Below are 14,463 nucleotides of genomic sequence, written 5' to 3' on the forward strand. Positions count from 1 at the left end.
TTTGGTAAGCTTCCTAAATTAAAGCATAAAGGAAAAGGAATTGTGCACACAATTCAAATTGACATTCCCTTCTCAGCGAAGACGCTTGCTGAATGGCAGGTGCCACCACTGGTGTGTGGCCTTAGCCAGTGCTGCCATAATGCTGTTCCATTGCAGTGTGTCACTTGTGCATGGGACAGAATGCCTGATACAGGTCAGAGAGTGTCACCAGGAGAAATAAGAAAAAGGAAAGCTTAAGATTTCCTTCATGCTTTTTTCCCCCAGGACTCCCTGCATAAATATCAAACGGTCTTCTGAATACATATTTTGTTCCGAAAACATTAGTCCCATTTTTTGTCCACCAGTGTCTATTGCTTACATAATACCGAACTTGAATGATATTGAATTCCTTTCCAAATATCAGCTGAAATGAAACAAAAAACTTCTTGGTATTTAGATTATTAAAACAGGAAGGAATGGATGATTTGGATTCTGGGCGTGGCTCTGCCTCAGAGCCCCTTCTGAAACAAATTTAATATCTTTTTACCTTCTTTGAACCTTACTTTATTTACTTGTAAATCAAAGGAATTTGGCTTAAAATTTGGGGGAAAAAACCCACCAAGTTCCAGAACTTGGAAACAGACTTATGTTCCAAGTCCAGCTATATCAGTGCCTATGATCTTGAGCATGTCATTTGCTTCTCTGAAACTCAAGTTTGCCCATCTGTAAGATGAAGAAGTCACTCATACCCACTTTTCAAGGTTGTTGGGAGGATTAAATCATATACCCCCCCAAAAAAAATCCCAAACAAACATGAATTACACTGAAGGAAAAAAGTGCTCATTCTGTTGTTTATTTGCCTGTTTGTTTGTTTTTGTCTTCAGCCACCAGAAGAGATCTATTCAATTGGGGATGCGGTTTTAATTCATTTTCACACTGATGACACAATCAACAAGAAAGGATTTCATATAAGATACAAAAGCATTAGATATCCAGATACTATGCATACCAAAAAATAACACCAAAACCTCCATCAAAACATAAAGGAATGTGCATAATGGAGAGAAGACGTATTTTTTTTAAATGAAGATATTAGCACAAATGTTTTATATAATGAGTTTGACCAGAAGAAGACTGTAAGAACAGGATTATCTCTGTACTAAAAGAGAAGTTTTCAAGCCAACTCTGATCAACATTGCCAAGATATTGAAACTCCATGCTTGATGGTATAAATATAAATAAAGCTGGTGAGAAGGCATCATGTAACTTCAAGGAAGACTCCAGAAGATTTTGTTCACAGCTTGACAGAGATGCCTTGCCATTCAGACAGTTCGATTCAGGGTCTGTGACCTTGTAGAGTGTTTCTTTTTGACAATTTTTCAAGATTTGGGAGAAATCAAATGATCTTGCAGGTCATAAACTGAAAAACCCTCTTCTTGTATCTTAGGATGATTGCTTTGGCTTTGTATCTTGGATACAGATCCATATGGGATGTTGCGAAACGGGAGTCTTTTGAGGGCGGTTTGTACTTTAAATGTGGGCGTGTCCGGAAGTTTGGAAACTGGAATATTTCAGCTTCATTATTTTCACTTGCAGGCCAGATTCACCTCTTTGAAACACGAATGATCTTGAGACCACTTCATTTTACTGACGTTTTGACAAGTTGGAAATGCCAATAGTGTCTATTACTGCAGTTAAACTCTAGGCATCATTTATTTAAGTGCTGGAAAATGCCCAGTTGATCGGTAAACTCAAGTTCTTTCAGTGAAAGTGCTGCCTTTTCACACCAAATTTAAGAAGCGTTGTGATGTCTTGGGAACTTCATGAGAGAACTCCCAACAGGTGTGAACAGAATTCTTCCAAGTGACTGCCTGGATGGCCCATTCTCAAGTCACCAGTGCTGCTATTGTCTTTTCTGTTGTTGATCTGTTGTAGTTGTTATTGCTGATGTTGTTATGGTTAATGTTGTATTTAAAAAAAAAAATGAAGTGAAGTGGAAGTAGGCTGTGTAGTCATTGAAAGGTCTCTCTCTCTTCTTCTTCTTCTTCTTTTTTTTTTTTTTTTCTCTTCTTGGGATTCAGTTAAAAAAATGCAATGTTGGAAAAAAAGATTTGTTTCTGAAAGACTTTCTATGGTGCTATTCCATAAACGTTTTTTTTAAACAAAGTTTTTGACCTTTGAGCCAACCACCTGTAGACTATGAATGTCTCCCTATGTCTGTCTGGTGGCATTTGAAGACTAAAGACTTGCTAAGGGTATCAAGAGTGTATCATTGCAAGGGCAGCACTTGTCCTGTGGAACAATTACTTATAATGCCTTAGAATTCTTGCACATGATCAAACAGATCCTCCTAGAGACACACTTTTTGAAAGGTTGAGCAAAGCAACGTATGTTAATTAGCAGCTCTGTGAGGAAAATCCATTTCCATGACTGAGAACATTGGGTATAAATATGGTGACCTGCTTTTGTTGTAGAAAATGAATTTTCTGCTTGAAAGCCATGCGTGTTTTTAATATTGTTTATGTATATGTGAGGTTGTCTGAGTGAATGAAGCTACAAGAAGGTGAAAAGCAGTGGGTGGTGGAAAAGTTACAATTTATGTGCCAAGTTCTACTAGAATCCTGTCTGAAGTAGCACCTTTCTTAGGAGGTTTCATGGACAAATAATGGGAACTTCTAATTATTATCCACACCATTAAAAAAAGACTTTTTCCTTTACAGAAACTCTATTTTGATATGTTTTAATGTTGATGTAGATTGCTATATGAAGTAGATTTGTTTCTGTTACCTGTCCATGAACATCTGACATTTAATAAAATTGGGTATTTTTCTTTATTTTTACAAAATTACACTATACACACAGGTGTAGTTTATTCATTTTTTTGTCATTGTTGCCCTGAAAAATATTTTCTTGCATATGAATTACAATATGTAAATACATTTTTAAAACCAGTCTTTTGATCTTACTCAATGTTACTTTGGGAATGTGTAACTATTGCCTGCAATGTAATGAGCTTTTTTAGTGGAGCTGATTTATTCCAGTAACTTCTATATTTTTTCATTAATCTTCAATTAGCCAAATATATCAGCAATGGGAAAGAGAGGAAAAAATACCATTCACACCTAGTGGATTACGCTATGCCTCGCCCAGTACGAGGCACAGGGCACTAGCTTTTTTCTAAACTTTATGCTACCCTTTGATAATTGTGATGTTCTCACTTTGTAGTTCAGGAATGGAGGCTCATAGAAGGTATGTAATGTTCCCAGGGTCACCGTGTAAAGTTAGATGTTGAAACCCAGCTTGTCTGATATAAAAATCTGTGCTTGTTCTACAAAATGTAGTAGAATCAATCTTGACATATATAAATAGTAGACATGTTTTTATGATGAGACATTTCCACATAAAGTAAATTTTAAGGGTGAATTACAGTAAACCCTTCAGGATAAATATATTGTTCTTTTCAGAAACAGCATGACAGTTCGAATATCAACTGTAGATATCTTTAAGAACCACAGGTAGTGCTAGAAATTAAAAACAAACAAACAAACACCTACTCTGTAGTTCAGAATTAGTAATCACGGATGGACCTTTTGTTAAAATAAATACATTAAATTATTTTATCTGGCGTAGTAGGGGAAATGTAGTGTTCTACTTCAAGAAATATTCTGGGTATTACAATTGACATCTTATTAGGTCACAACGAGCTGCAATCAACACAACCGAGAAATGAAAGTGAAAAGATATTTAGAAGGCATATATAGAGATGTTGCAACTTCAGGTCTTCAATGTGAACATTAATTTTTATTGTATCTTATGTCAGATATCAATTCGCTGCATATTATTTTTATATTAATTCAATTTTGGCTTAAATGTGTTGTTAAATGCAAGTACAAACAGCTTTGTTGTTATTTTGTTAATAATTGTTAGTTACTGTTTTAAACATTTTATTAAATTAATTTTGTAAATTATTTTCAACCCCTACATCAGTATACTGGTTGTGCTCTCTATTTGCCAAAGTTCTAACTCCTATACAATCCTGACTATACACAGAAAAAAACTGCTCCTACTTAATATGATTTTATTAAATTATTTTTCAAGTCAATTTTGAATATTAATCTACTTTATTAATGAGATCATGACTTAGCATAATTTCACAAAACAACATTTAAAAAAATTGTATGAGAAACAGCAATAGTATTTCCAAAGTCTCCAAATGTCCCCTTCCCGTATTGGCTGGATTTTTGCTATGTATGACTAATTTTAATATATCACAGTATCAGGTTCATATTCTGTCCAATTTTGTTTTTAAATCTCTTAGTCTTTTTTATTTGGTTTCTTTTGCTCCTGTATTTTTGATGGTAAGCCTCAAATATTAAATTTTGCTCTCCCATATAGAAAATCTCTAAAAGCACATCTAATGACTAATTATTATTCTTCATAAGGGTAAATATTACTTTTTAAAAGTAAACTATAGCTATGTGTGACATTTAAAAATAACTTACTTAAAGCAGTTCTCAAAATGTTTGGAAATTGTATTTAGTGACAATGGGAATAAAACTTGCTTTTTGGAAAACCTTTAATACCACTTGTGAAATCTGGCATGGGAGGAAGTAAACAGGAAAAAATAATTACCTTCTAAAGTTTATAACTTGAAGTAATGCCTTCTATTTTATAAGAAAAATTATGTAAAATGAGCATATCAAAAAGAAAACAAAAAGCTGGTCTGTGAATGAGTTAAAGCTTTTTATGCTTCATTGCATAGTAAATGGTCACCAATGAACAGTTAGCTGTTAATCTCTAGTGTTATTATTATAAAATTAAGACACATTGTCATTAGCTTAAGAAATAATTGATGTAATGGATGGATCTAATACATTGTGAGATATTATTATTAGTCTCCAAACTTTCTGTTGACATCAACTTTTTTCATTGTCCAGCCACAACCTCCCCCTCTTTTCAGCCCTGCACCAGTATATTGAGCCTGTGTCCAGGCTTGCCCTGTGACTCTAGTCAACTCCTGTGCAGAGACTATGCAGAATGATTCCAAAAAGTTTATAGGGCCCTGAGTACATCTCACTATATGCAACTTCCCTCTCATCCAATATTTTAAATAAAAAATTAAAACCGTAAAATCAACTTCTAACTTTAGAAAACTTGAGCTGGAAACATACCTGGGTTAAAGCAGATGAAGATTGAAGACTTAAGAAGCCAACATGCAGCTTAAGACATGTGGACAAAAGGTCCTGGTACCTGGTCTTGCCTTAGCTGCCAGGGTGGAGGTGTTGAGTAAACAATGAAATTACTTGTGTTATTATGTGTTATTTCTATGTGAATACAAGAAATACTAGCTTCACCAATCCCTCCACTCTTACTGAGCTCTGCCTACCTATGTTGTTTGTGTAGTTGAGAAACCAGTTATATAGCATTTCATTTTTGCCCAACTATCAAGCTTTTGGCATATTTGCATCTGAAATAAAAATAGCAACTAAGGCTATTCAAAGCAACTTATAATACTATAAACGTGCTTAATGCTTCAGTGTATTTTACAAATTACATTTAAAAAACCAGATCCAATGGTGCTGCTTCTATTAAATATTAGAGGGTGATTATATTAGTCAAATATTTAACCATTCAACATATCTAAGAACTGACAAATCTCATATCTGTCAAAAGCTCAATTAGGAATATTTTTAAAAGAGTAACTACTAGAAATTTAGTTAAAAATGATAATTTTCAATCAAAATGTAGAAGTGCATTTATATTCCTTCATGATATTTTTATGTCAGAATCAGTGACTCACAGAAATGACAGCTAAATGCTAAAATACTGTTGATAAGGTTGAGGTCAGGGGGAGGGGTTTATTTCAAGGAATGTCATTAAATTATTTAAACAGGAAGATTGCCAGAAAAGACAAAGTGAAAGTATTATAGGTAATAAAGTTTAGATAAAGCTACCCTAAAAGAATATTTAGTGAACATTCTTTAGGAGGCTATAATTAAAAATCAAAGTAAATTACAAGAAAATTTTCTACAAGGATCTAATAAATTTGTTAAAGTCCTTTATATACCACTGAATGTCTGTTATTTGTGTTTGAATTCCCTGGGAGTAAAGGGTCCTCATAAGTTTTGTCATTTTCAACCCAAAAGACATATTACAACCATATAGTTTATTCCCTCATTTATTTCATTTATTTCTTCATTCCATAAATATTTGCTTAATTCCTTCAAATATGCTCAGCACTGTGCTAAGTACTAAAAATTTAATGAAAGGTTGAAAAAGAAAAAAATCACAATTTTTGCTTTTGTGAAGGTTAAATTCTAGTTGAAGAGATAAACATTAATTAAAAGCAATCACAAAGTGTCAAAATTGCAATATAAAACATGCATTTGTATTTTACAGCCATTCTGGGGACATTATTCCAAATAGCCTGGTTTGCATTTTGAGACAAGCATTAACATCAACCTTTCCTTATCCTTGGTTTTCTATCTTCTTACTTGCATTGTTCTTTTTAAAATTTCAATTGTTCTCTGAAATTAACTCTTTTTTTCCATCAATCACTTGTATTTTTAACTCGTAAATTATTCATTCTTAAGATGGATGATGAGGGTGGCATAGCGTATCAAAATTCTGATGTTCATGTAATTAACAAATAGAACTAAACAATATAACTTACAAAAAGCACTACCAATGGCCAGCACCTATAGTGCTTGATAAATTCTAATTCTTATTATGATACACATTAAGATTCTTGAAACCCTGAATATCCAATCAATGCTGGCCTAATTGGTGGAAAAGGGATGTTTTGCAATTGCAGTATGACTTGTGGGACAGTGAAATGCCTCACTGCCTCACTATTTGCTTCCTTCTCCAAGTCAACATCTATGTTTTAAATGTTGGTAAAATCCCTGGGATACTCAGACCTCTCAAGAGCATACTCATATAAAAGCACTCTATGGGCATATACTTGCAATATTGTGGCCCTACAGATAATGCTTAATCGAATGTGATGTGATGCCACAATAAAAAATTATAAAATGTTTAGGTAAGAGTAATCCAAAATAACAAGTAGCATAATTAGACTTAGAACATTGGATACTAGAATTATCACATGTAGAGTAAAATGATTTAAAAAAAGAAAGAGAAAATATGTGGAAAAGGTATAGACACTATCAAAATACTGAGATTTTTAAAAAGAATAAGTTGATATGGGGATTAACATAACAATAAAAAAATTAAAAAAAAATAAAAAGAATAAGTTGAATTTGTAGAAACAAAAAAATACAGTAATTGAAATTTAAATTTAGATTAGGTACAGCTGCCGATAATTCATGAACTAGGAGAGTTTAAGCTGAGAGAGACAAAGAGATGAGAAAATATATTTAGAGATACGGAATAGAATGTGAATATTCGATATATATTAGGAGTTTAAAATGTGAATATAGAGAGCGGAGGAAAATAAAATATTGAATAGACAATATCTGAAATGCCTCGGAACTTTTGGAAGATGTGTATCTTCATATTCAGTAAGTTCCCAAACAAAATAAATAAAAGGAAAACTACACCCAGACACAGAGTACTGAAATTGAATAACAGAAAGTTAAAGAAAAACATCTTAAAAGCAACCAAAGAAAAGATTACCTAGAAGGAATTACTTTCAGAAATACAGTGTATACATTTTGAAATAAAGTCTTCAAGGTATTTATAGTAAATAATTGTTGATCTAAATTTTTGTACTCTGTTGAACTACTAGTTACAGATGGGAATTAAGTCAATTTCAGATTAGTGAAAACAAAGTTTACCACTAACAGATACTCATTGTTTTTTTTTTTTTTTTAAGATTTTATTTATTTGTCAGAGAGAGACAGAGAACAAGCAGGGGGAGCAGCAGGCAGAGCAGGAAGAGGGAAAAGCAGGCTCCCCACTGAGCGAGGAGCTGGATGTGGGAGTTGATCCCAGAACCCCAGGATCACAACCTGAGCTGAAGGCAAGACGCTTAACTGACTGAGCCACCCAGGCGCCCCTAGATACTCATTGTTAAAGGGATTTTCTTCTAGAAGAAAAATGAAAACAGGAGTGAGTGATACATAAGAAAGAATAGTGATCAAAGTAATTGGTGATTATGTACCAATTTAAAAGATATTAATACTATAAAAATAATAGCAATGACTAATTTGAAGAGGAAGTGGAATTAATTATGAGAAAATATTATGTACAATTAAAGAGGAATCGTTGGATTGAGGGGTTCTAAGTTCCTCATAGTGTTTGAGGAGAGGATTAACTTTATACTTTGTTAAATACCTAGTAAAGTTATAAGGGTAACCGAAAGACTAGAAGCAGGATAAATAACTTTTAACCGACAGAGAGGGAAAAGAAATTTTAAAATAATAAATATTAAGGATAGCTTAAAAAAAGGGAGGAAATTACATAAAAAATAAAGAAAATGGAAAGTATAAAATAAGATGGCCAAAACAATATGTAAAATTTAAAATTTAAAACATGTATCTGCCTGGTGTTTTTCTGTTTTCCTCCGGTAATGTCATCTAGTGCTTTGCCTGGACAGAGCTTAACATGAGGCTAGCAAAGGACAAATATGAAAAGGTACCAGCTCCACTTGCCACAGTGGGCAATGAAAAAACATATTTTGAATTGAAAGACAATAAATAGACAACTGGTAATGTATAAAATGACATAATATTGAGAATATAAGTGCATGTGATGTGTAACATATTTTGTGATCTTTAAGATTTTTAAATTCACAATCATAAGAATTAAATATTTAACTAAATTTTAAAAATGAAAGTTTCTATATACCATAAATTGTGCAAAAATAAAATTCTCAACTTGAAGTGACCATTTCCTCATTTTCCTGTTTCTCCTTTTCCCCTCTAGCTCTTCCTGAAGGAGATCAACATTAATAAATCTGTTATTTAAAAAACATGTTTTCAAAGATTTCTTAAATAAGATACCATAATTAATGTATATCTATGTTGATTTTTAATTCAGATTCAGCATTTTTAGAGTGCACAATAGCTTGTGAGGTAAGTATTATTCCAATTTTACAGTTGGGGAACTTGAATAGAAAATAAATTAAATAATTTTTCCAAGATCACATTGTGTCTGTGATAAAGAAAATATATCTGAAAAGGAGTTGATATACCCATTACATTTTAAATTTTAAAAAGTAATTATAATTCAGATTTTTGTTTTAATATTTATCATTTTGAATACTAATATATTCAAAACTAAGTCTCCCTTAAAAAAAGAAAAGCCACTAACTTTCCCATTAAGTAAACGATTTATTCTGCTTGATTAAATTGTTTTGATTTCTATTTAGAATTATGATAGAATAGCTTGCTGCAAACTAATATATTCTATCAAGAACACATAGAAAAGTAGGGTGACTTTTTCAGCTTTATTGACAAATATAATTGACAAATAAAATTGTAAGATATTTAACGTGTACAACGTGATGCTTTGAAATATGTATACATTATGAAAGGGATTCCCCTCATTGAATTATCACATCCATCACTTCACATATTTACTTTTGTGTGTGTGAGAGAACATTTAAGTTTTACTCCTTAGTAAATTTAATTATACACTACAGTGTTATAGAATATAGTCACCATGCTATACATTACATCCTCAGAACTTACTCATCTTAAGACTTAAAATTTGTACATTTTTATCAACCTCTCCCTATTTCTCTCTCCTGTCTCCTGACAACCTGTTTTCTTCTCTGTTTCTATGGGTTCAATTTTTATAGATGCCACATATAAGTGATACTATGCATTTGAAGTTAAATTATTATCAGCTTAAAATGCTGTTATAAATAGAAGATGTTTTACATAAACCTCATGGTAACCAAAAAGCAAAAGCCTATAATAGATATACAAAAGGTAAAGAGAAAGAAATCATAGTGTACTACTATAGAAAATTATCAAATAACAAAAGAAGAAAGCAAGAGAGGAAGAAAGGACAAAAGAGATTACAAAGCAACTAGGGAACAATGAACAAAATGACAATAGTAAGTAGATTCTTATAAATAATTACTTTAGATATAAATGGACTATATTCCCTAATCAAAAGACATACAGTGGCTAAATGGATTTAAAAACAAGACCCAACTATATCTTGCTTATAAGAGACTCACTTCAGCTTTAAAGATACACATAGACTGAAAGTGAAGGGAGGAAAAAGATATTCCATATACATAGAAACCAAAGGAAAGCAGATGTACCTATACTTATACCAGACAAAATAGACTTTAAGCCAAAGACTGTCAGAAGAGACAAAAAAGGTCATTATTTAATGGTAAAGAGGTCAATTCATCAAGAGGATATAATAATTATAAATATTTATGTATCAATATATGAGGATCTAAATATGTAAAACAAATATTAACAGATCAAAAGGGATAAGTAGACAGGAATACAATAACAGCAGGGAATGTGATACCCCACTTTCAACAATGGACAGATCATCCAGCTATAAAATCAGTAAGGAAACACTGGACTTGAACTTCATGTTAGATGGGAGGGACATACAGATATGTATAGAACATTTCAACCAACAGCAGTAGGTTATACATTCTTTGCAAGCACACAAGGAACATCCTCTGGAATGGATCACATATTAGGCCACAAAACAACCCTTAATAAATCTAAGAGGATTGAAATCATATGAACATCTTTTCCAATCACAGTGGTACTAAACTAGAAATCAATTATGAGAGAAAACCAGAATTAATAATTGTGGAGATTAGTCAACATCCTGAACAATCAATGGGTCAAAGAAGAAATCAAGAGAAATAAAAAAATATCACAGGACAAATGAAAATGGAATCACAACAACACAGCTTTTGGGATGCAGCAAAAGCAGTTCTAAGAGGGAAGTTTATAGTGATAAACACCTACATTAAGAAAAAAGAGAAATCTCAAATAAACAACCTAATTTACACCTTAAGAAACTAAGGAAAGAAGAAAAGTAAGCCCAGAGTTATCAGAGAAAGGAAAAAACAAAGATTGGAGAGGAAATAAATGAAAGAGACTAAAATGACAATAGAAAGATCAATGAAACTAAAAGCTGTTTTTGTTTTGTTTTGTTTTTACTTTTAAGATAAAATAGACAAACCTTTGCTAAACTTACCAAGAAAAAAAGAGAAGACTCAAATAAGTAAAATTATAAATGAAAAAGATGATATTACAACTGATAACCATACAAATACAAGAATCATAAGAGATTTCTAGAAATAATTATATGCCAACAAATTGGGCAACCTAGAAGAAGTGGATAAATTCCTTGAAACATATAATCTACTGAATTAAGAAGACTGAGCTTGAAGAAATTTCTCTTCTGAACAGACCAATGACTAGTCGGGAAATTGAATTAATAATCAAAAACCTCCCACCGGCCTCTGGGGAAGCCTGCAGAATCCCAGCCACAGCCAAGTTTGGTCTTGCTGGGCCTACCCTGGGCCCCAGGCTGACATCTACCCTGCGGCGGCTGCAGGTCTGGCAGGCTGTCCACAGCTGAGGGAGCCAATGCCCACTGCCCTCCCTGTACTCCCATTGCAGGAAGGCCCAGGTGGAGCGGGCTCCCATCAAGCCATTCACCCGGCCCATGTGCAAGGGCCCGGGGTTGAAAGCTACAGTGTCCTTGGAGACAATGCTGGGGATAACATATGGGCCATGGGGATTTCAAAGAACTGGGGAAAAAACAAGGAGAAGAAATAGAAATGTGGCACCAACCTGTGTGTGTCAAACATCTCTCATGAGAATGTATCTCACTGGAATTTGGATTCAGAAGTAGCTGTTCCTGAAAATAAAAACCTCCTACCTAGAAGAGATAGTGCAGAACCACCTGGAAATTCCATCTAACAACTGGTGTTAGAGCTTAATTTGTCAGAACATGCTCACAAAAGAACACAGAATGGTAAACAATGGCTATTTCAGTTATGGAGTTATCCTTTAATGAAGGAACTATCATGGAGAACAGAGATTTCAGAAAATCATCAATGGAAACTAGGAATCACTAATCCCATAAATCTCTTCACTCTGAGCCACTCACTAACAAATGCTTCAGTTGATAAGCAAGTTTGTTCTTACCCTGGACTGCAAATGCATTAGGTCTCTGCTGGCCCTATGTTTGTGGAGACTTTTTTAAGGACAAAAAAATGACCCTCACACTAATTCATGTTCAACTACAGAAAACGACTACAGTGTTGAAACTTTAAATGCTCCAAATTAGAATTTGACATATGGATATAGCAGTGTGAAAGAAAATTTAAGAGATCAAAGTGATTCATCTGAAAATAAAAAAGCAAATGATACTTTATTCAGATATTTTTAAAAGATGGACCTGAACATAAAGCCAAAAACAATAGAAAATGTTGAAGAATTTTTCCATATCCTGATTTTCCTTCCTCTTCATTTTGATACTTCGGACTTGCACAAATTAGCCCTCTCAAAGTTCGAAAATTGGAAAGCAAGGAATAATAGGGAATTTTCTGGAATATCCAGAAAACTATTGAACATTTGATTATTCATTTATTGGAAATGGAAAGAATACAACATGTGACTATACAAAAAGGCCAAGACAACAATCTTTTGTGCTTCAGTAGTTACTGAACAACACTCTCCCTTCAAAGCTATACCCAAAATGAGATGGCCAAAACTTCCTGACTCTTTGAGTCTTCAGACAACGTGTGTAGATAAAGGTCAAGAAAAAAGAAAAAAAAAAAAACAACCAATTTTGTTTCTGGCAACCTTGAACAAAATGCTTCCAAATGTAATTGGAACAATGTTGACAAATATAAATGAAATTCTAAACCATCACCCTTAAAAAGTTCATCCATCACGAAACAATAGATTGCAAATTATGACTATATGAATACCAAAAGCTCCATTTGAAATCCATGACAAGAACTCTCAACCAAGCCGATTACTATCCAAACAACCGGTTAAAATGGTTTTAGCAAGATGTTTGCCACTGGGTCTCCAATATCAGTTTCTCCTATACCTCTGTCTTTCCCTGATAAGCAAAGGGAAGAAATTAAGGCACCAAGGACAAAAACAAAAACAAAAACAAAACAAACAAACAAAAAAACCACACACACATAAACACAAAACCAAAAACCAAAAATAAAACCACACGCAAACACAAAACTTTACCAAAAAGACATAGTATTGAACAGACTATTCTAAATTCAGAAATTAAACTGTTTATCACCTTAGTTTATAGCTAAAGAGAAATGCACACCCACTGACCAAAAATAATGCTTTCATACATCTCAGTGTAAGCAAATCTATTCCAAGAAGCCCAGCAAAAATGCAATTAATCATTCTGAGATACAGGCATTAAACATGCGCACATACATGCACACACAAAACAATTACTTGATGTGATATGGAGTGAAACTTGTGAAAATCATGACTGAGAATGTCTATATATAAATCCACAGGCATCCATACTGACATACTTGACAGTCTTTTGCATTTTATGTTTCAAAGAAATATTTCACTAAATAAACTGTTCTATTCAAAAGATTGTTCTTTTGTTGTGATTGTTTTCCAGTATAATTCCATCATCAATAAATGGTATAATTGATTTAAAAAAAATTCCCAACAAAGACAAGCTCAGAATCAGATGGCTTCTGTGGTGAATTCTATCAAATATTTAAAAAAGAACTAATTCCAATCCTTCTCAAACTCTTCCAAAAAAATAAAAAAAATGACGGAACATTTCCAAACTCATTTTACAAAAAAAGAAAAACCAAAAAAAAAAAAAAAAGACTTTTAAATATAGAGGGCAAACTGATGGTTACCAGAGGGGAGGTGGGTGGGAGATGGGTGAAACAAGTGAGGGGGACTGAAGACTGCACTTGTCATGATGAGCACAGAGTAATGTATAGAATTGTTGAATTATTAGATTATACACCTAAAATTAGTATAACACTGTATGTTAACTATACTGGAAATAAAACAACAAACAACAACAAAAAACCCTCATTCTATGAGCCTAGCATTACTCTGATACTAAAGCCAGACAATGATATTACAAGAAAAGAAAATTACAGGCCAATATCCCTGATGAATAAAGATGCAAAAATCCTCAACAAAATATTAGCAAACCAAATTAAACAACATATTACAGGATCATACACAATGATCAAGTAGGATTTGTTCCAGAATGCAAGGCTAGTTCAACAGCTGCAAATCAATAAATGTGATACAGCATATTAACAAAATGAAGGATAAAAATCATATGACCATCTCAATAGATGCAGAAAAGATATTTGACAAAATTCAACATGTATTCATGATAAAAACTCTTCACAGACTGGGTACAAAGAAAAAATACCTCTACATATGTCAAACCCACAGCTAACAATAAACTCTATGGTGAAACACTGAAAGCTTTCTTCTAAGATCAGGAATAAGACAAGGAGACCCACTCTTGCCACTTATAGTCAACATAATATGG

At 33.0% G+C, this 14,463-nt stretch overlaps 1 protein-coding gene and 2 pseudogenes across 1 annotated transcript in view; all 3 read left to right on the top strand.

The window, feature by feature from the left end:
* TLL1 (tolloid like 1) overlaps nucleotides 1–4,081 on the top strand; it is a 209,546-nt gene extending 205,465 nt beyond the window's left edge. The window contains exon 21 of the mRNA XM_078069414.1: nucleotides 864–4,081. Within this exon, the coding sequence (XP_077925540.1) occupies nucleotides 864–998 (135 nt within the window). The 3' untranslated portion in view covers nucleotides 999–4,081. The remainder of the gene's footprint in view (nucleotides 1–863) is intronic.
* Nucleotides 4,082–8,547: 4,466 nt separating this feature from the next.
* Nucleotides 8,548–12,519, top strand: LOC118548272 (protein FAM217A pseudogene; annotated as a pseudogene).
* A 2-nt stretch (nucleotides 12,520–12,521) lies between these two features.
* Nucleotides 12,522–13,289, top strand: LOC144381278 (protein FAM217A pseudogene; annotated as a pseudogene).
* The last annotated feature ends 1,174 nt before the right edge of the window (nucleotides 13,290–14,463 follow it).

The sequence above is a fragment of the Halichoerus grypus genome, chromosome 3 (assembly GCF_964656455.1).
Source record: "Halichoerus grypus chromosome 3, mHalGry1.hap1.1, whole genome shotgun sequence".
Classification (NCBI taxonomy): domain Eukaryota; kingdom Metazoa; phylum Chordata; class Mammalia; order Carnivora; family Phocidae; genus Halichoerus; species Halichoerus grypus.